Source organism: Dendrobates tinctorius, unplaced genomic scaffold (assembly GCF_039654945.1).
Source record: "Dendrobates tinctorius isolate UK_male_01 unplaced genomic scaffold, ASM3965494v1 ptg000090l, whole genome shotgun sequence".
Classification (NCBI taxonomy): domain Eukaryota; kingdom Metazoa; phylum Chordata; class Amphibia; order Anura; family Dendrobatidae; genus Dendrobates; species Dendrobates tinctorius.
The window spans coordinates 3,071,916-3,097,852 of record NW_027361758.1 but is presented as its reverse complement, the minus strand read 5'-3'; the positions used below and the strand labels follow the sequence as shown (position 1 = coordinate 3,097,852).

General features: G+C 45.3%; 1 protein-coding gene across 1 annotated transcript in view; it reads right to left on the bottom strand.

The window, feature by feature from the left end:
• The window catches only part of CFAP251 (cilia and flagella associated protein 251), a 128,958-nt gene that overhangs the window by 5,702 nt on the left and 97,319 nt on the right, over positions 1–25,937 (bottom strand). Inside the window, exons 20-21 of the mRNA XM_073585997.1 lie at positions 12,875–13,018; positions 8,004–8,232 (exon numbers count right to left, since the gene is read on the bottom strand). Coding sequence (XP_073442098.1) covers positions 8,004–8,232; positions 12,875–13,018 — 373 coding nt within the window. The remainder of the gene's footprint in view (positions 1–8,003; positions 8,233–12,874; positions 13,019–25,937) is intronic.

Here is a 25,937-nt window from a genome sequence, read left to right as displayed (position 1 = left end):
TGGGTCCATTATTATGATCCTGAGACTAAAGTCCAATCGATGCAATGAAAGCATCATGACTCACTGCCTCCAAAGAAGGCATGTGCCCAACCCGCGGCAGGCAAGGTCATGCTCACAGTATTTTGCAACCAGCACAGAGTAGTATTGATGGATTTCCTAGCAAAGGGTACCATGATCACTAGGGCATACTATGCTTCACTGCTGAGGAAATTGCGGGAGGCCATCAAAACCATGAGACGTGGCATGCTCACCAAAGGTTTCCGCCCTCTGCAAGACAATGCACCAGTTTACAACTCACATGTTGCCCAAATGGAAACATGCTACTTTGGCTTTGAAATGCTACCGCAACCCCCTTATTAACCCGACTTCGCCCCATAGGACGTCCAACTCTTTCCAACAACTAAGTTATTTTTGAAGGGCAAGCATTTTCCAGATGATGACTCTGATTTCCGAAGTCTTCTACAAGTGAGGTGTTTACAGTTGCTTAAAGAGATGGGAAAAGTGTGTGCCCCTAGGTGGCACCTATGTAGACAAGGACTAATAACTGTGCCAAGTTTCACTGCTCTCAGTCCACAGGAAGTGGGTCAAGGGAAATCTTTAATGAACGCTGTTTGTATGCAGAGAGAACTTTGGGGTGCCAAGTAACGTGGTATGAAGTTATATACAAACTGGCTGTTCTTTCCTGCCTAGTAAAAAAATCTTGACTTGGTGAGCATGGGCTCATTTAGATGTCAGTTATTTATGTACAAGTTCTATCCATATTTAGCAAGTATAAAACTCATACCTATTATATTCTATGGCATGAAGAAAAATTCCAAGTGTTGGCAGATAGATGGCAGATGGGATAGAGCTCAGACGTGTTAAAGGCCTGAAACGCGTCTGAGCACTATCCCATCTGCCATCATGAATTTTAACTACATGTCTTGAAAATTTTATCTATCTGCTGACGCTTAGATTTTTATTCATGTTGTATGGTGGGTCAGCGGTTCTCCTTGGTGTGGCTACACTTTATTGTGAACGTTTGCTTTTTTTAATAGATACAAACACAGTGAGGCTTTAAACTCTTTCTATGCATCAGCTTATACAGTTGTGGCCAAAAGTATTGACACCCCTGCAATTTTGTCAGATAATACTCAGTTTCTTCCTGAAAATGATTGCAAACACAAATTCTTTGGTATTATCATCATTTAATTTGTCTTAAATGAAAAAAACACAAAAGAGAATGAAGCAAAAAGCAAAACATTGATCATTTCACACAAAACACCAAAAATGGGCCATACAAAAGTATTGGCACCCTCAGCCTAATACTTGGTGGCACAACCTTTAGCCAAAATAACTGCGACCAACCGCTTCCGGTAACCATCAATGAGTTTCTTACAATGCTCTGCTGGAATTTTAGACCATTCTTCTTTGGCAAACTGCTCCAGGTCCCTGATATTAGAAGGGGGCCTTCTCCAAACTGCCATTTTTAGATCTCTCCACAGGTGTTCTATGGGATTCAGGTCTGGACTCATTGCTTGCCACCTTAGAAGTCTCCAGTGCTTTCTCTCAAACCATTTTCTAGTGCTTTTTGAAGTGTGTTTTGGGTCATTGTCCTGCTGGAAGACCCATGACCTCTGAGGGAGACCCAGTTTTCTCACACTAGGCCCTACATTATGCTGCAAAATTTGTTGGTAGTCTTCTGACTTCATAATGCCATGCACACGGTCAAGCAGTCCAGTGCCAGAGGCAGCAAAGCAACCCCAAAACATCAGGGAACCTCCGCCATGTTTGACTGTAGGGACCGTGTTCTTTTTCTTTGAATGCCTCTTTCTTTCTCCTGTAAACTCTATGTTGATGCCTTTGCCCAAAAAGCTCTACTTTTGTCTCATCTGACCAGAGAACATCCTTCCAAAACGTTTTAGGCTTTTTCAGGTATGTTTTGGCAAACTCCAGCCTGGCTTTTTTATGTCTCGGGGTAAGAAGTGGGGTCTTCCTGGGTCTCCTCCCATACAGTCCCTTTTCATTCGGACGCCGATGGATAGTACGGGTTGACACTGTTGCACCCTCGGACTGCAGGGCAGCTTGAACTTGTTTGGATGTTAGTCGAGGTTCTTTATCCAACAACCGCACAATCTTGCGTTGAAATCTCTTGTCAATTTTTCTTTTCCGTCCACATCTAGGGAGGTTAGCCACAGTGCCATGGGCTTTAAACTTCTTGATGACACTGCGCACGGTAGACACAGGAACATTCACGTCTTTGGAGATGGACTTGTAGCCTTGAGATTGCTCATGCTTCCTCACAATTTGGTTTCTCAAGTCCTCAGACAGTTCTTTGGTCTTCTTTCTTTTCTCCATGCTCAATGTGGTACACACAAGGACACAGGACAGAGGTTGAGTCAACTTTAATCCATGTCAACTGGCTGCAAGTGTGATTTAGTTATTGCCAACACCTGTTAGGTGCCACAGGTAAGTTACAGTTGCTGTTAATTACACAAATTAGAGAAGCATCACATGATTTTTCGAACAGTGCCAATACTTTTGTCCACCCTCTTTTTCATGTTTGGTGTGGCATTATATCCAATTTGGCTTTAGGACAATTCTTTTTGTGTTTTTTCATTTAAGACAAATTAAATGAAGATAATAATACCAAAGAATTTGTGTTTGCAATCATTTTCAGGAAGAAACTGAGTATTATCTGACAAAATTGCAGGGGTGTCAATACTTTTGGCCACAACTGTAGTTTATGGCGCTGTTCACATGCCCATGTATTTTTGCGGAGCAAATGGTCCACATCAAAACATGATGAGTGTGACGAGTTAGCTTCAGCTGTGTCGACTTTTCTTTAGAGTGAACCCTCTGGGTCGTGGCACCCACCCACCGTAGGCGAGCTAACCTTGTGAGGAACCACCCCCTATACAGGGAGTGACAGGGACAAGACCAAGGGGGTGAGCCACCACGACTGCTGGGACCAGACGGCCAGCTCAAGGAAGACACAATGTGAGTGTCTGATGACCAGGGACGTGCAGGAAACAAGACAAGACATAAGTTCAAGGTATCTTCATTAAGGAACACTTCAGGGTAACATCAGGTGGAAGACGTGATAACACAGGGAAAACACAGCAAGGTGCGTGTGAGTGCACGCCAAGGTCCATGAGATGGTACGCGCTAGATGGCATGCCTGGATACAGGCAAAGGCACGATGACGTCGGACTCAGGATAGCAGGCAACGATCAACAGGGTCATCAGGTTCCGGAGCTCTGATGGCGATCAGCAGGATCCGGGCATCCGGCAAGCAAACCAGGGTTCAGGCAAGGAGGCACGACAATGTTCAAGACATGGTGCGTGTTAGGGAACACGCCAGGGTCCAAGGCTAAGTTCAAGGCAGGGAGCGTGCTAGGGGCACACCAGGGTCCAGGGCAAGGTGCAAGGTAGAGTTCAACACACTAGGCAAGGCACGTGTATAGGAGACACGCCAGGGTTCAAGTTCCTGGGCGCGCTAAGGAAGCCGCCAGGATTCAAAATTCAAGGTCCTGCGTGTGCTAGAGGCACGCCAGGGGCACGGTACAAAGAATGGTCCTGGCCGTGCTAGGAGGCACGCCAGGGTACATGGTTAGCGGCAGGTCCCACACGTGCTAGAGACACATTGGGCTTTGAAGTTCAGGACAGATGTCCTGCGCGTGCAGAGGGGCACGCCAGGGTCAGGGTTCAAGACAAAGGAGCAGAGCACAGAGCAAGGTACAAGCAAGACAAAGATTCAAGTCAGGTCATGGAACTCAGAACTCGACAGAGAGACAAGGTTCAGGACAGAGGAAGGATAGCAAAAGACTTGTGCAAGAGTAGCACAAAAACGCACAGTGCGAGAAACAGCGTGAGTGCAAGGGAGCACGGAAAATACGACTGGGGCACCGACAGGCGGTACCGGCTGGAGACACAGGCAGGCGGGCACGACTAGAGGCGGCACGGCTGAGGCACAGACAGGCGGAAACCACAATAGCACTGGACGGCGAGCACGGCTGAGGCACAAACAGGCGGGCACGGGACGACCAGGCGCGTGCAAGAGGGCACGCAGCCACAAGGCAGGGCTAGGCAAAGGTACAGGACAGAGACCCGTGCGAGACGGCATGGCAAAGCCTAGTACGAGAGGTGCAAGAGCGCACGAAAAAACGGAGACTAGACACAGAGTTCAAGGCAAGGTCCTGCGCGTGCAGAGGGCACGCCAGGGGCAGAGTTCAAGGCAAGGTCCTGCACGTGCAGAGGGCACGCCAGGGGCAGAGGTCAGGCCAGAGAGCGGAACGTAGGCAGTAGCACAGAGCCGGGTACAAGAGAAGGAAAGCAGAACGTATGCTAGAGCCCAGAGCCGGGTACAGAGACATAGAACTAGCAGCGGAGCGTAGGCCGAAGCCCAGAGCCGGGTCAAGGCAGAGCCTTGAGACTAGTCAGGGAGTGTGCTAGAGAGCACCATAGCAGAGACATAAAACAGAGTACAGAGCTAGCAGCGGAACATAGGCCGAAGCCCAGAGCCGGGTAAAGGCAGAACCTTGAGACTAGACACGGAACATAGGACGAACAACAAGGCAAAGCAAGACAGAGACAAAACATGGCACAGAGGACAACACAAGACATGGCACAGGACAATATGAAGAATACAAGCACAGAACATGTGCAGAGAGGCACAACAGGGCAGAGTGCAGGGGCACAGAATACAGGGAGCGACCGAGCAGACCAAGCAGCCATGCAAGGAAGCAACACGATATTCAGGCCCCGACCATAGGAAGGGGCGGTCTGATATAGGGCAATAGCACCTGCACTTCCGGGTCAGGACCAGGGGAGAACTACCGGTTCAGATCCTCCAGGATCATAGAGAGGATAGCTGGGCCAGACTGGCCTGGACCATAGAGAAGGTCACATGATCAGGGAGTCCAGGAACACAGACAGGATTGCTGTAGGCAGAGCAGAGACGGCTGGTCACACAGCAACGGCGTGTAGCCATGAGGTAAAACGCACCTGCGCACTGGCAATGGCAGGCAGCCATGAGATGAGGCGCGCATGCACACTGCTCCAGGCATCTTGCTGCACAACAGACACGAGGTGCGTGTACACACTCCGGTCTTGCTACATAAGACATAACGGGCATGATAGTTCAGTGCACGTGCACACTGCTCCAGGAGTCATGCGGCATACCAGACATGGCAGGCATGATAGTTCGGTGCGCGTGCACACTGCTCCGGGCATCTTGCAGCACGACAGTCACGAGATGCGTGTGCACACTGTTCCAGAGATCTTGCAGCATAACAGTCATGAGGTGCGAGGGCACACTGCGAGACCCGTGGGGCGCCTGCAGGGACCCGGACCTGGGGACAATGAGGCATGACAGGCATGACAATAGGGATCATGCATCGCAAGCAGCATGGCCAGTATGACAATGACATGTCGATTTTGATGTTAATCATTGATCAAATTTGCCAATATAAGTCTATGGGTCCTTGAAACAAAAAAAACAAAAAACAAAAAAAGTCAGACAGCACCTCTTCCCTTCCCGCTGCTTCCTGAACTTGTCTTCCCATGTGAAAAAGCAGCTCAAGTCTGTATTGCTCAGAGGAGACAACTGCAGGTGCCATGTGACACAGTCATTATCCTCTATGGAGAATAAAGAGGGGAGGAGAAATGAAGGGAACAAACAGACCGGCAGAAAAACACCATGCAGAGCTCTGTAACAAGACTTGTACCTCACATCAAAGCTTCATTCAGATCAACATAGCTGAGCTCTGCCTTAAAATGTCCTCAATGTTTCTGCAGCTTGTCTCTGAGCTAAAAAATGCCTTCATTCATTCCCCGCTCTGTACTGTGCAGCTAAGAAATCACTGCAGCTCATCTCTACCCCCATCCCCTGATACTATTAGATTGCAACTTACTGATGCAGGATGTACCGGTATTTCATATCATGGTGAGAAATGGTGTTATTCCTCATGTACACCTTATTCTAAATAGTTAATTAAATGCAGTTACCCTTTAAAAAAATATTAATATTTCTGAGGGCAATTAAAGAGAATCTGTCAGTAGGATCAACCCTCCTAAGCCGTCTATATGGGTATGTAGAAATATGCAAAACACAAGCCGCAGAGACACCATCACGTTTCTCAACGCAAGCAATGACTACCCAGGACTTTCCCCCGGGAAGGAATAACCACGGAAGGGCAGTCTCCAATGAAGGAAACCACCTTATGCCAAAACATGGTATCCATCCACAGACAGCTGTTTCGGGGTATTGCCCCTCATCAGTGTGGAGTAGGAAATTGGCCAGTAGGAGCAATGCCTAGTAAAAGACTGAAAAATGAGGATGAATGAACTCATGGAGATCAACATCCAACACTGCGGAGACACCATCACATGTAGGGCATGTAGGTCACAGGAAGCTGAATAAAACGATACCTTGATATCTGCAATCTGATGTTTTATTACAGAGGAATCCACATTTTTCTTATGTGAAAATGAGATGTTAAGAATTATGGGCCAAACATTAATCTCCTTGAGAATCTGCATCCAGAACATATTTTAGATTAAAGGAGGCATTACCACTGTGAGACGCAATTACTGACAGTGTCTTCTCACAATCACACACAGATCTGTAGTGAGATCAGAACCAACACTGTACAGCAGAAGTGAAGTTTGTCCCATTGCAAAAACTTTTTTCTGCTGCATTTGTTCTCTCATACTGCTTCAGCTTCCATCTCAAAAAGCAGCCAGTCTGGGGAAGGGCAGTACAGCAGAGCTGACACCTCTGAGAAGGCAACTGCCAATGTGCTTGTTGTGTTTTTAATGAGACAAGGTTCAACTCTGCTGTACTGAATTGGTTATAATTAGGCACAGCTCTGCAGCATAGCGGACAGCTCTATGAGAGGACAAGTCGTGCTGCAAAATGTTTGTAATGAGACAAGGTTCAGTTCTGCTGCACAGTGCAGAGCTATGTATGATTATGAGAGCAAAGTGTTACATGCCTCTTTTATTTAAAATAGTCTCTGGATGCAGATTCTCATACAGATCAGTGTCCAGCCCATAGTCCTGGACAGCTCATTTACATAAGAAAAATGTGGATTTCTCTGGAATAAGACATCGGATCACCGATATCAAGGTATCATTTTATCTAACGTTCTAGGACCTGCATGTTAAGGTAGACGCCTTAGGAAGGATCAACCTACTGACAGTTTCCTGCTCTCATGAACGCCCCCATCCTTCTTTTAACACCCCCGGCCCTCACTGGAACACCCACTTTTGAGGGGGCTTATATAAACCACGCCCCCACGTCTTGCCTGGAGCTAAAGGACCCTTGACCGTGTTTTACACACAAGTAAAAAATGAAGTCCCTAATACATGTCTGCAAGCAGAGATCTTGAATTCTGTGATGCATTCATACAGAGAGTGTGCTGGGAAATTCCAACCTTTATATATACAATGAATTATATGAATTTATTTTACTTAAATAACCAATTAAGTTTAGATTTTTTATCTTTGTTCGATATCCACTAATTATAGATAGAACACTCCTAACATTTTAATAGTATGTTGGTGACCGTGCCGTTAGGTAAGACATTTACAAAGAAAAAACATACAGGGTCCAAGTATAAAACATGGCTCCCAGGAACAATTGCTTATTGCAAGCGATCATATTTTTCATTTTGTTAGCACTGGGGAAAGCTGGAATCTGATATTATCAGCGGCGGCTCCATCTTATGTCTGCACTCACTTTTATAGAAGGTCCTCTCTATATATTGTACTTGAAAAAGTGAAAGAGAAAACTGTGTAAAGCCGGTTTCAGAGGTCCATGAAACACGGACCGGGTTCAGATTGCAACACTGGGACGAACGCTGGGTCTCCTGACCTGAGCTATACTTAAGTGAGGGAGTCAAGCTTAGATCAGGGAACCCAGTGGTCAGACCAGGTATTGCAATCTAAGCGCAGTTCCTGTCTCAAGGCCATGAAACCGGTCTAACATGCATGCGGGTAAACCATATTTAGTTACTCACCCTTTGTCTGCAGCAGCTGCAATAATTGTCCTCTGTTTATAGTCTGCTCCCCATTCTCACTACTGAAACCAAGAACCTGAAAAGCCTGTTGTAGCTCCTTCAAACATACTCCGAAGGCAGGTCTGTGATTTATGTAAAGTTTTATGAAGTCGCCCAGGTTGATGTGAGTAACTTGCTGTCCGGTGTTGACGTATTCACTAAATTTCACTTCATTCAGCATATTTTCCACCTTAAAAAAAACAAGACAGTGCAGGATCTCAGCCATTGGCTAATAGTTATTCTGCACCAATGTGTTGATACTTCTCCAGTATTATTATAAAGTATATTGGTTTATTTAGTCACTTTTTTTTCCCAATTTCTTTTCCCACCTTCAGAGCACTCCCTCCACAAAATATAGAACAGGTAACATCTACATCACCCCTGAGCTAATGACAGCACCCTGCAATGTTTGGCATGCCATACAGGTTTGTAGGCAGTATAGTGGGTTTTCTGCCTGCCTGTGTTCTGCCTGCTTCATAGGATCCTATATAAGAAAGAGAATGATGAAAAGGGATGTTAATGATTGAAGCAGAGTGGTAAGAGTGCAATTAAGCTGGAATTTCAGGATAAGGGACCGCTCACACCGCCATATACACTGGACAGATGCTATTTGACCTTTTTATTGGATAGCACTCGGACCAATATTATTCAATGGGGCCATACTAATTACCGTTTTTTTCACTGACAAAATATATCAGCATACTGTGTTCACTCTGAAATCAGAAGACACTCGCCCATTCAAGATTATGGGTGCGTGTAAAACACCAGACTGCAGTTGGATGACATCTGAGTGCATTTCGATTTCCACGGACTCATACCATGGATACAATGGAGAAATTTTGTTCTCAATCTTCTCACAGTGTGCTCCGATTCTTTCATCCGAGAGAATTAGATCACACTCAGGCCATTATCACACGTTCAGTATTTGGTCAGTATGTTACCTACGTATATGTAAGCCAGCACCAGGGGTGGGTGAAAAATGCAGAAGAGGTGACGTGTTTCTGTTATTTTCCCACTCCTGATTTTGGCTTACAAATACTGATGTAAAATACTGACCAAATACTGAACATGCCCTAAAGCCGACAATCTGATCAGAGGTTGATCGGAGTGTCATTAGCATAGCCGTCCCAATTCCCTCTGATGTGAGAATCTACGGTTGAGTGACCCTGCTCTAACTTACATTTCTGCAGACATGGAGGTTGGGAACTTTAAAGGGAATCTGTCACCTCATTTTTGCCCTATGAGGTGCAGCCACCGCCATCAGGGGCTTATCTACAGCATTCTGTAATGCTGTAGATAAGCCCCCAATGTAACCTGAATGATGAGAAAAACAAGTTAGATTATACTCACCCAGGGGTCCGGTCCGATGGGTGTCATGGTCCGGCGCCTCCTCCCATCTTCTAGCGATGATGTCCACCTTCTTATTTCTGCCGCGGCTCCTGTGCAGCCGTACTTTATCTGCCCTGTTGAGGGCAGAGTAAAGTACTGCAGTGCGCAGGCGCCGGGAAAGGTCATAGAGGCCCGGCGCCTGCGTACTGCATTACTTTACTCTTTTACTCTGCCCTCAACAGGGCAGATAAAGTAAGCCTGCGCAGGAGCTGTGACAGAAGTAAGGAGGATGTTCCGTCCTTACTAATGAACTTCGATTCATATAGCTTATATGGGCAGTTAAACCGCTATACCGTGGGTCCAATAAGAAGACTGTAGGTTGAATCTGTGCTTTATTGCATGTGACGGTATATTGGGGCATGGTGAAACTACAAGCAAAACATACAATACAATCAATCAGTATAGGTACATAAAAATACATAATATACATTATGCAGATTACCTGCGCTAATAGCTAAGCAGGGGGAAGCTAAGAAAGGTGATCTAGGACAGGGATAGATGTGGGGAGTGTGATTACTCAGTTAACATAGAAAAAATTCAAAAAAACTCAAACAAGATATGACCTTACCAGAACCTTATCTGATGACAAATGCACATATAGCAGGATGCATCAGGCCTCCACTAATAGAGGCAAGGGGCAGCTCAGGTGCAAACTACTGATAAACACAGCCACCCCACACCTTACAAACCATGGTGAGGTTGGCTGCCTTGTAGGAAAAATGCACATAGATAAGGCTGCATAGGACGTCAGTCACACATATATAAGTGTGATGCAAAGTGTCTGGCTTGCAACCTATTAATGACGCCCATAGTATTAGCAGGCGGGCTGCTACAGCACTAAAATATGCAACACACAGTGACAGACGCCCCAATAGACCAAGCCAACAAAAAGAGGCCAGACTACATCCTGCAAAAAATAATGTAAGTGCAAAAAAATTAATGCATACAATGAGTACATTAAATGAGGCATTGGTTAATATTTTGGCCAAAATAGATATAGCCTGCAAGCGACGTCAAGGCTCCTCATGATATTGCAGGTCCCTAACACTAATATCAAAACAGCTAACATAGAAAAAATTCAAAAAAACTTGTGTGAGTGTGATTACTCGCTGACGCAGGTGGAGAAGAGGGATGAGGGTGCTTCCAGTATGCAAACCTGATAGAAAATGGCAGACTGGGCAGAAAAAGGGGGCTGGAATGGACCATGATGCCTTGTAAACTTACCCAGGATACATTGCAGATTGGAGGGAAATACAGAAGCGAAAATGAAACTAAGACAGAATTACACTGCATTTATTATTTTTGGCCACTAGATGGAGCCAAAATGGAGAACATCAAAATCTATGAAAACTGAGCATTATCACTGAATTTATGTTATCAAAATAGACAGTTAAGAGTCATTAATTATGTCGGAGACAGAACAGAGGAGGACGTCATCGCTAGAAGATGGGAGGCGCCGGACCGGACCATGACACCTACCGGACCGGACCACGACACCTACCGGACCGCGCCCCTCAATCAGTATAATCTAACTCGTTTTTCTTCTCTTTCAGGTTACATCGGGGGCTTATCTACAGCATTACAGAATGCTGTAGATAAGCCCCTGATGGCGGTGGACGCATCTTATAGGCCAAAAATGAGGTGACAGATTCCCTTTAAGGGAGATTTTGAAAATCTGGCAGAAAAAAAATTGCAAATTTTGGGGCACATGTTTTGTACGAAAAATACAATTATTTTGCTTTCAAACCACTCTTGAAATGAAATAAAAATAAGCTGTACTTAGTGGGAAAGTCATTTCCACAGCTCAACAAATTTACTGTCACTTATGCCATAAATTGGTGTAAAATATACACAACTATACAACCCATACCATAACCAATCTATGTATTAGATAGCTATTTGTTGGGTATGTTCACACTGTATTATCGATCATGGAGATTGAAGTGGATCCGCTTTAAATTCATGTAGAAAGAACTCTGAGAATACATGCATCTGAGGTCTTTTTCAAGGAGATTCCTCTCCGAAAACTAAATGCTCAAAAGATGGGTCATATGTATGTCTATGGAAAAATGACTTGCTGTAGATCTGTTCCGTCTTTTGAGCGTCTTTAACAGCTACATGTTTAAAAAAAAGCCAAACGGTTAAATGAAGTGAGTGAATCATTCTTCGGGCGTTTATCGCTCTTAAGACGCTCTATACTTTATAACATAAGTCAATGGAAGGGCTCAAAAGGTTCCTGGGAGTCTTTTTGAGCATTTTGACAGCGCATTTGCTTCAAACAACGCTAGCAGCTTCTTCATTGCCCAGTGTTCAAATAACATCTGGAAAAAGCCAATAAAAAAAGATGCAGACAAAACGATATAAAAAAAAAAAAATCAAATGTCGAAAAAGCAGCAATGAAAAGACAAAAAAAAAAACTGACAAGGACGCTTCAGGAGTAAAAATGCGTTTCCTGATTAGTCTTCCTCTGGAAAAATTCAGCAAATTCGCTAGTCTGAAAAAAAAGACATCGTATGCACATACTCTAAAGCTGGACCCAAGACTGGACTGGCTGTAATATATTACTTAACATTTTGTTATTACATAAGGCCACTATCATACATCAGTATTTGTGAGCCAAAACCAGAAATGGGTTCCCAACACAGAACAGTTGTGAATCTTTCAATTACTCGTTCTTTCTTTCTTTGTGTAGGTTGTGTAGTGATCATGCTGTGGCTTTTAATTGCAGCAACCATGTGCCACTGCATTTTTTCCACTGTTTCCCTGCAGAATCACTTAAAGAGGTGGTCCACTACTCGGACAACCCCTTTTCAATCCTTATATTTCCCCCTAGTAAAATAAAACCAATACCCACCTCCTTATTAGACAATCCCTACATCTGTTGAGGCTGTTGAACAGCCGCGAGACATGCAGCCGCAGGGACTCAAACATATTTTTCGAGCACACCGAAGGCACTTGGTTAGCACACGAGCATTGCGGATAACACCTTATATGAGCATGTTCACTCATCACCAATTATGAACATTTGCCTAATACAGTATATATCATGAACACATGGAGGTCCCAGTAAGGCCATGTTCACACAGTCAGTATTTGGTCAGTATTTATTAGCCAAAACCAGGAGTTGAACAATCAGAGGAAAAGTAGAATAAAAACACGTCACCACTTCTGGATTTATCACCCACTCCTGGTTTTGGCTTACAAATACAGAGGTAAAATCCTGACCAAATACTGAACGTGTGACCGTGGCCTAATGCTCCTTTCAGTACACACTTGGGTTGCCATAATGTCATTAGATAATAAAAAAAATCTGAAAGACAGAAATCACTTCGCTAAGTTTTGCTATTACTTTCTTCAAAATAACATTTTGTCATTTCAATAAATTATTAATACTGGCAATAAAATAATCTCTACAGATCTAGAGTTTTGGTAAATGTAATGACCTCTTGCTCTGTTGGGTAATATCCCAATGCTCGCATGATGAAAGGAACTTCTTTCAAGGGAATACGAGTTGAAACTTGTCTGGTCTCCATTGTATCTATGTTCTGGTTACGCAGTTGTGCGTAGTAAAAGTAATCTTCCAGCTCCTAAAAGAGAAAGAAGCCACTAGTAAGTATCTGCAGTACAGAGGACATATGTAGCTATATATGTACTCATATAATAAGTTGTACTAATGAAACATAAGCTTTCTAATTGAACATAGTATATTACATGTGAATATCAATTACGCTTAAGCAGAAGTGCACGTTGTGATCTAGCAAAGACCCTCTGGCATGCTAACATTAAAAAGAACCCTTTCCCTGTATATATTGTAATATTTTTAAACTATTTTCTTGACAACTAAGGCTACTTTCACACATCAGGTTTTCGCCGTCAGGCGCGTTCCGGCGTCGTGCCGGAGCGCCAGATCCGGCAAATGTTTTGTAAAACCGGATGTGACGGATCTGCGCATGACAGCCAAAACCGGATCCGTCTCATCCGGTTCATCCAGTTTTCGATTCGTTTTTCGACGGATTACGCCGAATCCAGTTTTTAAAAACGCCCCTTGTGGCCTTCCAAACGGGATTGGCTACTGAAAAACTATATATACCGTGTTCCTACAGCCCTTCTTTGACAGGTTGTAGAGGAGAAAGAGCAGGTTGGAGAGAAGAGCAAGTGACTGGCGAAGATGGATGTTGTGATTGGAAATATTTTGAAGAATTTGGCGGATTTTACAGCGGAGGCGAATCGTTTGAGGGTGATTGTTCTGGAGAAGGAGAGAGCGAGACAGCAGCGCATCAGGCATCGTAGACGACATTTGTGGATCCACCCCATCACAGCCAAGAGAATGACGCGTGGGGTCTATTCTACACTCTGCATGGACCTTAGACGAAACCCGGAGAAATTTTTTGGATATGTTAGGATGAAAATGGAGAATTTTGATTACTTGGTGGAGCGCATTGCACACCTCATAAGAAAATCGGACACCTATTGCCGCTTCTCTGTTTCACCCGCAGAGCGTCTGATGGTGACTTTAAGGTAAGCCACATTTATTGGATATGCTCGCATCAGAGCACACTTTCACTGCAATCTTGTTGGTGGTAGTTTGTATCTCCAAGTGTTATAGCTGAGTTTTGGTATGTAATGCTGCTATTTTAAACTAATTGAATGTTTTTTAATTCCCCACAGATTTCTTGCAACTGGAGAATCCCTTTCGTCACTGCATTTCCAGTACAGACTCGGGATTTCCACCATATCTGGAATAGTGAAGTACACATGCCGTGCACTGTGGGACTCCTTAGCTGAAGAGTTTTTACCAGAGCCCACAACAGAGAGGTGGATTGAAATTTCTGAAAAGTTTCAACAGATATGTCAGTTTCCGAACTGCTTGGGCGCTGTGGACGGGAAACATATCCGCATTGTAAAGCCAGCCGGATCGGGATCGGAATATTTCAATTACAAGAAATATTTTTCAATTGTCCTCATTGCCATCGCTGACGCGGAATACAAATTTATTGCTGTTGATATTGGGGCCTATGGTCGCTCAAATGACTCTCAAGTTTTCAAACTGTCTGCCATGGGGCGTAAACTGTATGGAAACACCTTCCAGTTCCCATCCCCTAGACCACTGCTGCAAACATCTGGTCCACCTATGCCATTTGTCTGTGTAGGGGATGAAGCCTTCCAGCTGTCAGAACACTTTTTGAAACCGTACAGTAGCAGAGGATTGTCAAGAACAAAACGTATTTTTAATTACCGCCTCACAAGACCAAGAAGAATGGTTGAATGTACCTTTGGTATTCTGACAGCCAAATGGCGGGTCCTATTGACTGCGATCAACCTCAAGACAGAAACTGTGGACGAGGTGATCAAAGCTTGCGTGGTACTCCACAATTTTGTTATCTGCAAGGAACCCATTTCCATTGAGGACACTTCTGAAGAAACCACCTTGCAAGATTACCAGAACATTACCACTAGAAGTTCTGTGACGGTTTCAGTAATGAGGGACAATTTTGCACTATACTTTATGTCACCTCATGGCAGAGTACACTGGCAGGATGACAGAGTGTGAAAGATTTGTGCCCTTAACCAAACTTGTGTACCTTCTGTACCAACAGTATATACCTTTGCCAACCAAAGTTGGCTATCTTGTCATGGTCTTACTATTTTTACCTTTAGGCCACAGGTGTGTACCTGGTTGTGTTTTATGCAAAGTATTTCACCTTTTAACAAAAGTTGTGTACATTGTTAGGAAATCACCAACAATAAACACAACTTTTTAGGTGAAATACTTTGCTTCAAACACAACCAGGAACACAACTGTGGCAAAAAGCTAAAATTTACCCACAGTTATATACCTGGTTTTGAATACCTTTTTACCTTTTAAATACCCTGTATTTAACCTTTTTTTTTAACATATTTCGCCGCAGAAAGAAATGACAGACAACCAGTGTAAACAATAATTTAACTTTTATTTAAATTTTTTTTTTTTTGTAAACTGTTTTTAAAGTTAAAAAAACTTTTTTAATAAAGGTTTGAAACCATAAAACTGGTCATTTTTATTAAAATACACACATTATAAATTTGTGTAGTGTGGGGTGGAAATACTGCTGGAGGGGCTGCGGGACACTTCGACACTGGGTGTGTGGAGAGAGGACTGGGATCGTGGTGGGGAAGGAACAGTTAGAGGTGAAGGTGTGGAAAAAGCTAGAGAATGGGTGGACATGTGGGAGGCAGAAGAGGTGGTGGGTGGTGGAGTGGAGGGTTGGGCAGGGACTGCAGGAGCAGATGATGTTGATGGAAAGTTGTATGGGGAAGGAGTTTGGTACGGGGCAGGTTGCTGGAAGTGGGGAGATGTCTGGTACTGGGGAGGTTGCTGGTACTGGGGAGGTTGCTGGTACTGGGGAGGTGGCTGGTATGTAATAGGAGGGGGAGGATGGAAAGTGGCTGGAGGGGGTGCAGATGTAATAGGAGGGGGAGGATGGAAAGTGGCTGGAGGGGGTGCAGGTGGAGGAACTACTGGGGTGAGAGGAGGAGGAGGTTGGGAGGTAACGTGCTGGAGAGCACCGTGGCACGAATGCATTACATGCATCTGCTGGCTAGGAGAGAGCGTTTCCATGCGCTCCACAACAGACCTGAAAAAGGTGTGGTTTGGCGAAGATCTTGCTTCTGAATGCATGGTTTGCAGAAGTGTCTTCACCTCCAGAATGCTGGAGTTGATCTGCTGAAAGCCTGCGGAGATTTGCTCTGACAAGACTTTTAGACAGTTCTGGAAAGATACATTCAGATGCAATAACTCTGGCGCATAAGTCTTTTCCTGACCCCTCTGCCGCTGCCGCCCAGTACCCGCAGGTGTACTAGAGGTGGCAGGGGCAGAAGGGTGGGGTAAAGGGAAAGCGATCTCCTCACCAGCAGCTTCATGTAATGTTGTCGGCCACGATGCTCCTGCGCTGGTGGATGGGACAGATGGCTGTAATGTGTGGGAAGGTGCAGATGTACCGGGGCAGTTGAAGTGTCCCTCGGTGCCAGTCTCCTCAGGGATCGCCTCAGAAGGGTCCAATCGTGCAGGCTCCCGAGTGCTGCTCACCGTGCTGTGGAATAAAGAGAAAAAAAAACAATTAAAATAGTGACATGGCATGGCCCTGGCTGAAAAAATTTTTTTACATCTAAACATTTTTTTTTTACATGTGGTGTGTAATATTTACCTTCTGGTGACCATTGTATCCCGGAGGAACGACAGGGCTCGTGCGTACTTGTACTTGCTCCTGCGTCCTCCAGATCCACTCGGGGCCGGCATCTCTTTATTGAACTCCTTCTTGAAACGATCCCTCACAGACCGCCACCGCTTCACAATTCTGTCCCCTGAAACGAGAAAGGACAAAGTGGTTAGTATACAACATCAGTGTTTCCCAAACTCCAGTCCTCATGGTCCCTAGGGGTCATGTTTTCAGGATTTCCATAGTAAATAGAAATCCTGAACACATGATCCGTGGGGACCACGAGGACTGGAGTTCGGGAAACACTGGTTTACATCAAGCAACCGGTACTGTATATACTTACGCTCTTTAATCTGGGCCCGAGCATCGAGGTCCTCCCAGCGGTCCACAAGGAGCGAACAGATTTCCTCCCAGAGCCGTCGGGTAACTATCAGGTCAGCATGGCGGCGGTCAGCCATATTCCATAGCGGCTCCCTTTCTCTGATGAGATCGATGAGGTGGTCCACATCTATTCCTCCATCCTCACCGTCAGAGTCGGGAGCACGCTGTGAAGGCTGTTAAAGTAAAAGAGAAAAATAGCAAAATTAGTCACCACACTTTAAGACATGAAATAAAAAGTGTACCAAAATTTAACTTAAATATTATACTTACACGCTGGTGACCGCCGCGTTGCTGTCGCCGACGACCCTGGGAGGCACTGCGAGGACCTCTTGGCCGAGCACCAGATTGGGAAGACTAGAGAAGAAAAGAAAAAAATGTATGTGTTTGGATGTTGTCATATTTGTTTGCTGTGTGATGTCTGCGGTACATTGTTTTCTACACTCACTGGCCACTTTATTAGGTACACCTGTCCAACTGTGTGTTAAGACTTAATTTCTAATCAGCCAATCACATGGCGGCAACTCAGTGCATTTAGGCATGTAGACATGGTCAAGACAATCTCCTGCAGTTCAAACCGAGCATCAGTATGGGGAAGAAAGGTGATTTGAGTGCCTTTGAACGTGTCATGATTGTTGGTGCCAGAAGGGCTGGTCTGAGTATTTCAGAAACTGCTGATCTACTGGGATTTTCACGCACAACCATCTCTAGGGTTTACAGAGAATGGTCCGAAAAAGAAAAAAAATCCAGTGAGCGGCAGTTCTGTGGCCGGAAATGCCTTGTTGATGCCAGAGGTCAGAGGAGAATGGGCAGACTGGTTCGAGCTGATAGAAAGGCAACAGTGACTCAAATTGCCACCCGTTACAACCAAGGTAGGCAGAAGAGCATCTCTGAACGCACAGTGCGTCGAACTTTGAGGCAGATGGGCTACAGCAGCAGAAGACCACACTGGGTACCACTCCTCTCAGCTAAGAACAGGAAACTGAGGCTACAATTTGCACAAGCTCATCGAAATTGGACAGTAGAAGATTGGAAAAACGTTGCCTGGTCTGATGAGTCTCGATTTCTGCTGCGACATTCGGATGGTAGGGTCAGAATTTGGCGTAAACAACATGAAAGCATGGATCCATCCTGCCTTGTATCAACGGTTCAGGCTGGTGGTGGTGGTGTCATGGTGTGGGGAATTTTTTCTTGGCACTCTTTGGGCCCCTTGGTACCAATTGAGCATCGTTGCAACGCCACAGCCTACCTGAGTATTGTTGCTGACCATGTCCATCCCTTTATGACCACAATGTACCCAACATCTCATGGCTACTTTCAGCAGGATAATGCGCCATGTCATAAAGCTCGAATCATCTCAGATTGGTTTCTTGAACATGACAATGAGTTCACTGTACTCAAATAGCCTCCTCAGTCACCAGATCTCAATCCAAAAGAGCATCTTTGGGATGTGGTGGAACGGGAGATTCGCATCAGGGATGTGCAGCCGACAAATCTGCGCCAACTGTGTGATGCCATCATGTCAATATGGTCCAAAATCTCTGAGGAATGCTTCCAGCACCTTGTTGAATCTCTGCCACGAAGAATTGAGGCAGTTCTGAAGGCAAAAGGGGGTCCAACCCCTTACTAGCATGGTGTACCTAATAAAGTGGCCAGTGAGTGTATATGTTGTGTGTAGTGTGATGTTGTGTTTCTGCGTTTGATGAAAAAAACTTACCAATTGTGAGCCCACTCCAGGTGTCTGTCCACCCCTTCCTTCTTCTTCTGGGAGCTCCTCTTCAGCTTGTGATTCCTGTTTTGAAATAAAAGGCAATGAATAGACATATATTACAGAGATGATGGATTTTGGAAATAAAAACTTACCATCAAACGCTGACGATGCGAGGGAGGGCTCCTAGAAGAAGATGTGGTGTCCTCTTGCTGGCCAGACTCCATGGCTGTGGGTGGTGCTGCTGCTGCCAGTGCTGCTGCTGCATCTCTTGGGCGGCTGTTGAGTAAAGAGAAACAAAGGGCCAATGAATATCTTGATATTCCAAGGCCCTAGTTTTGAGGAATGGGGGATTTGATGATTACCGTCTCTCATCTGCTGGTGGACTCCCCTCCCGTTGTTCAGCATGTTCCCTTTGCTGCTCCATTTGGGGTGGTGGTGGTGCTGATGGTGCTGCAGTGGTCTTCTGCCTTCTCCTGCGCCTGGTTCCTGTCTTGGGTGGCATGTTGGGAGTGACTGAGGGTCCCACTGTCATGCTTTTATATATGTGTGCTGTGGGCAGAGCTACTGAGCATGCTCAGACCCAAAAACCGGATCCGGCGCATTGCGGCGCTCATAGACTTTCATTGTGTGAAAAAGCCGGAAGCGCCGGATCCGGCGGGTCAGGCTTTTTCGCCGGAGACAAAAAATGTTACAGTTGCCGTTTTTTCCAGACGCCGGATTGCGACACATTGCCGGATCCGGCACAAATGCAAATCAATGGGGGGGAACCGGATCCGGCATTGCATTTCGCCAGATCCGGTTTTTGTCAAAAGAGCCGGATCAAGCCTGACGGCGAAAACCTGATGTGTGAAAGAGGCCTAAAGGTTTTTTTCTTCCAATGGAGAAAGTTATCACCAATCCACAGGGTAAGTGATAAGTTGTTGATCGCTAGGAATCCCACCCACTGGTACCCCCTCTTTAATCACTCCATCAAATCAAGTAGCTGTTGAGCATGTATACCTTAACCCCTTCACCCCCAAGGGTGGTTTGCACGTTAACTCCCGGGCCAATTTTTACAATTCTGACCACTGTCCCTTTATGAGGTTATAACTCTGAAACGCTTCCATGGATCCCGGTGATTCTGACACTGTTTTCTCGCAACATATTGTACTTCATGTTAGTGGTAAAATTTCATTCATATAACTTACGTTTATTTGTGAAAAAAACGGAAATTTGGCAAAAAGTTTGAAAATTTCGCAATTTTCCAACTTTTAATTTTTATGCCCTTAAATCACAGAGATACAGCACATAAAAAACTTAATAAGTAACATTTCCCACATGTTTACTTTACATCAGCACAATTTTGGAACCAAAATTTTTTTTTTGTTTGGAAGTTATAAGGGTTAAAAGTTGACCAGCGATTTCTCATTTTTACAACACCATTTTATTTTTACGGACCACATCACATTTGAAGCCACTTTGAGGGGTCTATATGATAGAAAATACCCAAAAGTGACACCATTCTAAAAACTGCACCCCTCAAGGTGCTCAAAACCACATTCAAGAAGTTTATTAACCCTTCAGGTGCTTCACAGGAATTTTTTGAATATTTAAAAAAAAAAATGAAAATGTAACTTTTTTTCACAAAAAAAATAATTCAGGTTCAATTTTTTTTATTTTACCAGGGGTAAAAGGAGAAATTAGACTGGAAAAGTTATTGTGCAATTTGTCCTGAGTACGCTGATACCTGATATGTGGGTGGGAACCACTGTTTCGGTGTATGGCAGAGCTCAGAAGGGAAGGAGCGCCGTTTGACTTTTTCAATGCAAAATTGGCTGGAATTCTGATCGGACGCCATGTCACGTTTGGAGAGCCCCTGATGTACCTAAACAGTGGAAACCCCCCACAACTGACCCCATTTTGGAAACTAGACCCCCCCAAGGAACTTATCTAGATATGTGGTGAGAACTTTGAACCCACAAGGGCTTCACAGAAGTTTATAACGTACAGCGGTACAATTAAAAAGTCATATTTTTTCCACAAAAATGATCTTTTCACCCCCAATTATTATTTTCCCAAGGGTAACAGGACCCTAAAAGTTATTGTGCAATTTGTCTTGAGTACGCTGATACCCCATATGTGGGTGTAAACGACTATTTGTGCGCATGGCAGAGCTCGAAAGGGAAGCAGCGCCATTTGACTTTTTTGGCTGGAATTGAGATCGAACACTATGTTGCGTTTGGAAAGCCCCTGATGTACCAAAACAGTGGAAACCCCCCACAAATGACACCATTTTGGAAACTAGACCCCCCAAGGAACATATCTAGATGTTTGGTGAGAACTTTGAACCCCCAAGGGCTTCACAGAAGTCTATAAAGTACAGCCGTACAATTATAAAATCATATTTTTTCTACAAAAATGATGTTTTCACCCTAAATTCTTACTTTCCCAAGGGTAACAGGACCCTAAAAGTTATTGTGCAATTTGTCCTGAGTAAGCTGATACCCCATATGTGGGGGTAAACTACTATTTGGGCGCATGGCTGAGCTCGGAAGGGAAACAGCGCCATTTGACTTGTTTGGCTGGAATTGAGATCGGACACCATGTCGCGTTTGAAAAGCCCCTGATGTACCTAAACAGTGGAATCCCCCCACAAGTGACCCCATTTTGGAAACTAGACCCCCCCAAGGAACTTATCTAGATATGTGGTGAGAACTTTGAACCCACAAGGGCTTCACAGAAGTTTTTAACGTACAGCGGTACAATTAAAAAATCATATTTTTTCCACAAAAATTATCTTTTCACCCCCAATTTTTATTTTCCCAAGTGTAACAGGACCCTAAAAGTTATTGTGCAATTTGTCCTGAGTACGCTGATACCCCACATGTGGGGGTAAACCACTATTTGGGGGCATGGCAGAGCTTGGAAGAGAAACAGCGCCATTTGACTTTTTTGGCTGGAATTGAGATCGGACACCATGTCGCGTTTGGAAAGCCCCTGATGTACCTAAACAGTGGAATCCCCCCACAAGTGACCCCATTTTGGAAACTAGACCCCCTAAGGAACTTATCTAGACGTGTGGTGAGCACTTTGAACTCCCCCAGTGCTTCACAGAAGTTTATAATGCCCGGGCGTGAAAATGAAAAAATCGTATTTTTTCCACAAACATGATCATTTAGTCCCCATTTTGTTTATTTTCCCAAGGGTACCAGGAGAAAATGGACCCCAAAAGTTGTTGTCCAATTTGTCTTGAGTACCCTGATACCCCATATGTGGGAGAAAACTACTGTATGGGCCCACGTCAGGGCTCAGAAGGGAAGTAGTGACGTTTTGGAATGCAGACTTTGATGGAATGCTCTGCGGGTGTCATGTTGCCTTTGGAGAGCCCCTAATGTACCTAAACAGTGGAAACTCCCCACAAGTGACCCCATTTTGGAAACTAGACCCCCCACAGAACTTATCTAGATGTGTGGTGAGCACTTTGAACCCCCAAGGGCTTCACAGAAGTTTATAACGCCCAGGCGTGAAAATAAAAAAATCATATTTTTTTCCCACAAAAATGATTTTGCCCCCAATTTTTTATTTTCCTAAGGGCAACAGGAGAAATAGGACCCCAAAAGTTGTTTTGCAATTTGTCCTGAGTAGGCTGATACCCCATATGTGGGGGTAAAACACTGTTTGGGCGCATGGCAGAGCTTGGAAGGGAAGGAGCACCATTTGACTTTTTCAACGCAGAATTGGCTGGAATTGAGATCAGACGCCATGTTGCGTTTGGAGAGCACCTGATGTGCCCAAACAGTGGAAACCCCCCAATTCTAACTCCAACCCTAACCCACCCCTAACCCTAATCTCAATCCTAACCCTAGCCCTAACCCTAGCCCCAACCCTAGCCCTAACCCTAATGGGAAAATGGAAATAAATACATTTTTTTTATTTTATTATTTTTCCCTGACTAAGGGGGTGATAACGGGGGGTTTGATTTACTATTTATGGCGGTTTTTATTTTTGGCAGCTGTCACACGCTAAAAGACGCTTTTTATTGTAAAAATAGTTTTTGCATCACCACATATTGAGAGCCATAATTTTTCCGTATTTTGACCCACTGAGTCATGTGAGGTCTTATTTTTTGCGGGACGAGTTGCCATTTTTATTGGTGTCATGTTCGGGCACGTGACATTTTTTGATCGCTTTTTATTCCGATTTTTGGGAATGAACAAAAACCAGCGTTTCATGAATTTATTTTGGGGGGGTGCGTTTACACCGTTCCGCGTGCGGTAAAATTGATAAAGCGGTTTTATTCTTCGGGTCAGTACGGTTACAGCGATACCTCATTTATGTCATTTTTTTATGTTTTGGCGCTTTTATGCAATAAAAACAATTTTATATAAAAAATTATTATTTTTGCATCGCTTTATTCTGCGAGCTATAACTTTTTTATTTTTTCTCTGATGATGCTGTTTGGCAGCTCGTTTTTTGCGGGACAAGATGACATTTTCAGCGGTACCATGGATATTTATATGCGTCTTTTTGATCGCGTGTTATTGCACTTTTTGTTCGGCGGTATGATAATAAATCATTATTTTTTGCTTCGTTTTTTATTTTTTAAGGGGTTCGCTAAATGGGTTAACTAATGGGACAATTTTATAGGGCAGGTCGTTACGGACGTGGCGATACCAAATATGTGTACTTTTATTGTTTTTTTTATTTCCAAAAAATAATTTTTTTAGGGAATATTTTTCTTTTTTTAATTTATTTAGCGATTTTCTTAAAATTATTTTTACACTTTTTTTTTTTTTTTTTTTTAAACTTTATTAGGTAGTCCCAGGGGGGACATCACTGTCCTGTGACAGATCACTGATCTGTCACATCACAGATCACTGTGACAGATCAGCAATCTGTCACAGGCAGTGCAGAAGGCTTCCTCATGCCTGCGCTTTGCAGGCATGAGGAAGTCAGCTCCCTGCAGGCCCCCGAAGGTCCCCGTCGCCATATTGGATCTGGGGGCCTGCAGGGAAAGAGCCCCCCGCAGCAGCGCTGTACATTGCGCTGCTGTGGGGGGCTCAGGGAAGCACGGAGGGAGCCCCCTCCCTGCCGATGCTTCCCTTTAACCCCCAGTACACCGTGATCGTGTTTAGCCAGCCTCAGGCCCCTGTGTCCTCTGTGCGTTCCTTCTGTCCTGTCTGCGCTGCCTCTGGTAGCCCCCCTTCTCCGTGTCCTCCTCCTGCCTAGCCCTGTGTCTCAGCCTTGTCCTATCTGCCTCTCTGGTCCGTCACCCTCTGCTATCTGTCTGGTCGCTGTTTTTTGTCCGTACTGTGCTCATCTTTCTCTCTCGCCTGCAGCCACCAGCCTCCGTCAATCTCCAGTGCCAACGGTCCCGCTTGCCTCTATTTTTCCTTGGTTCCTGAAGTCCTCCGTACATCTGGGCTCCGTATTTCCTCGTCACTGACTCTTATTTCTAGCCCTGGTCGCCCCTTTGGCTCCGGCTGTTGTGGTTCCATCCCTCGAGGGCCTGCCCCTAACGCTCCTTGTATAGGGGGGGTGGTTCCACCTGGTCAGCTCACCCTCGGGGGCTCTTGAGCCCTGACCCAGAGGGTCCACTTCCAGGTTTCTCCGTTTTCCCACACCGTAACAACCGGTCATGCTGAAGGATGTTGCAGGCAGCAGTTAGCTCTTCACGGCGTCTCCAGACTCTGTCACGTCTGTCACGTGCTCAGTGTGAACCTGCTTTCATCTGTAAAGAGCACAGAGCGCCAGTGGCGAATTTGACAATCCTGGTGTTCTGTGGCAAATGCCAAGCATCCTGCACAGTGTTGGGCTGTGAGCACAACCCCATCTGTGGACGTCGGGCACTCAGACCATCCTTAAGGAGTCGGTTTCTAACCGTTTGTGCAGACACATGCACATTTGTGGCCTGCTGGAGGTCATTTTGGCACTGCTCCTCCTTGCACAAAGGCTGAGGTAGCGGTCCTGCTGCTGGGTTGTTGCCCTCCTACGGCCCCCTCCACATCTCCTGGTGTACTGGCCTGTCTCCTGGTAGCGTCTCCAGCCTCTGGACAATACGCTCACAGACACAGCAAACCTTCTTGCCACAGTTCGCATTGATGTGCCATCCTGGATGAGCTGCACTACCCTAGCCACTTGTGTGGGTGTCACGGGGGCTTAGTTCAACTAAGGCTGAAATACCCGGGGCCCCTGTGGTGTCCCTTTACTAGGGGAAACCCTGTCTGACCCTCAACCCAGGGTTTTTGCTGAAGGTGCAAATGCCTGAGCCTCCGACCTTTCCTTATCTCCTGCTCAGCCCTGCACTTAACCCTCCACCCTCCACCCAGTGAGAAGTCACCACCAAAGCTCCCACACAAATAATGACAGACAGGGAGAACTTAAACTGCACTGCGCCGCACACACACAGGAATAAACAGTAATGTGAACAGGGCACAACTAAACACAAATATGGGAAGGAGAAAGGATAACGACGGATCATACGACACCAGATATGAATCTCTCTCTCTTGAACACCTCCACTCCAGACCGGAACCACTTGGTATGAAACACAAGCTATAATTGGCGACGCCCATAGGCCAGCATGACTATTTAAAGACCGTGGGCGTGACTAACCATCCAACCTGGTCTCCAGCAGGATTAACCCCCGAGAGCCTGAAGATCAGGCCGGCGCCACTGAGGCTATAGTGGCTGGAGGTGGAACTACCTCTGCCTGCCGGATGCTGTGGTGTGAACAGCGTCCGACATGACAGTACCCCGTCTTCTACGAGGGACCCCAGGGCCCTCAAGACTCATAGGACCCGGCTTGTCCGGATGACGACGGTGAAAAGAACTGACCAGCCGATCCGCATGTATGTCTGAGGCTGGAACCCAAGACCTCTCCTCTGGACCATACCCCCGCCAGTGCACCAAATACTGAAGAGTACGGCGTACTACTCGAGAGTCCACTACCTTGGCGACCTCGAACTCTAACTCGCCATCCACCATGACTGGAGGTGGCATCGGCGTCGTGTCCACCAAGCCTACCACCTTTTTCAATAAAGCCCTGTGAAACACGTTGTGTATCTTGTACACCGCGGGAAGTTCCAACCGATAAGCTACTGGGTTAATGATGGCAGAAATCCTAAAAGGCCCAATAAACCTTGGACCCAGTTTTAAAGAAGGGATTTTGAGTTTTATGTTCTTCGTAGCTAACCACACCCATTCACCCACACACAGGTCCGGACCTGGCACGCGTCTACT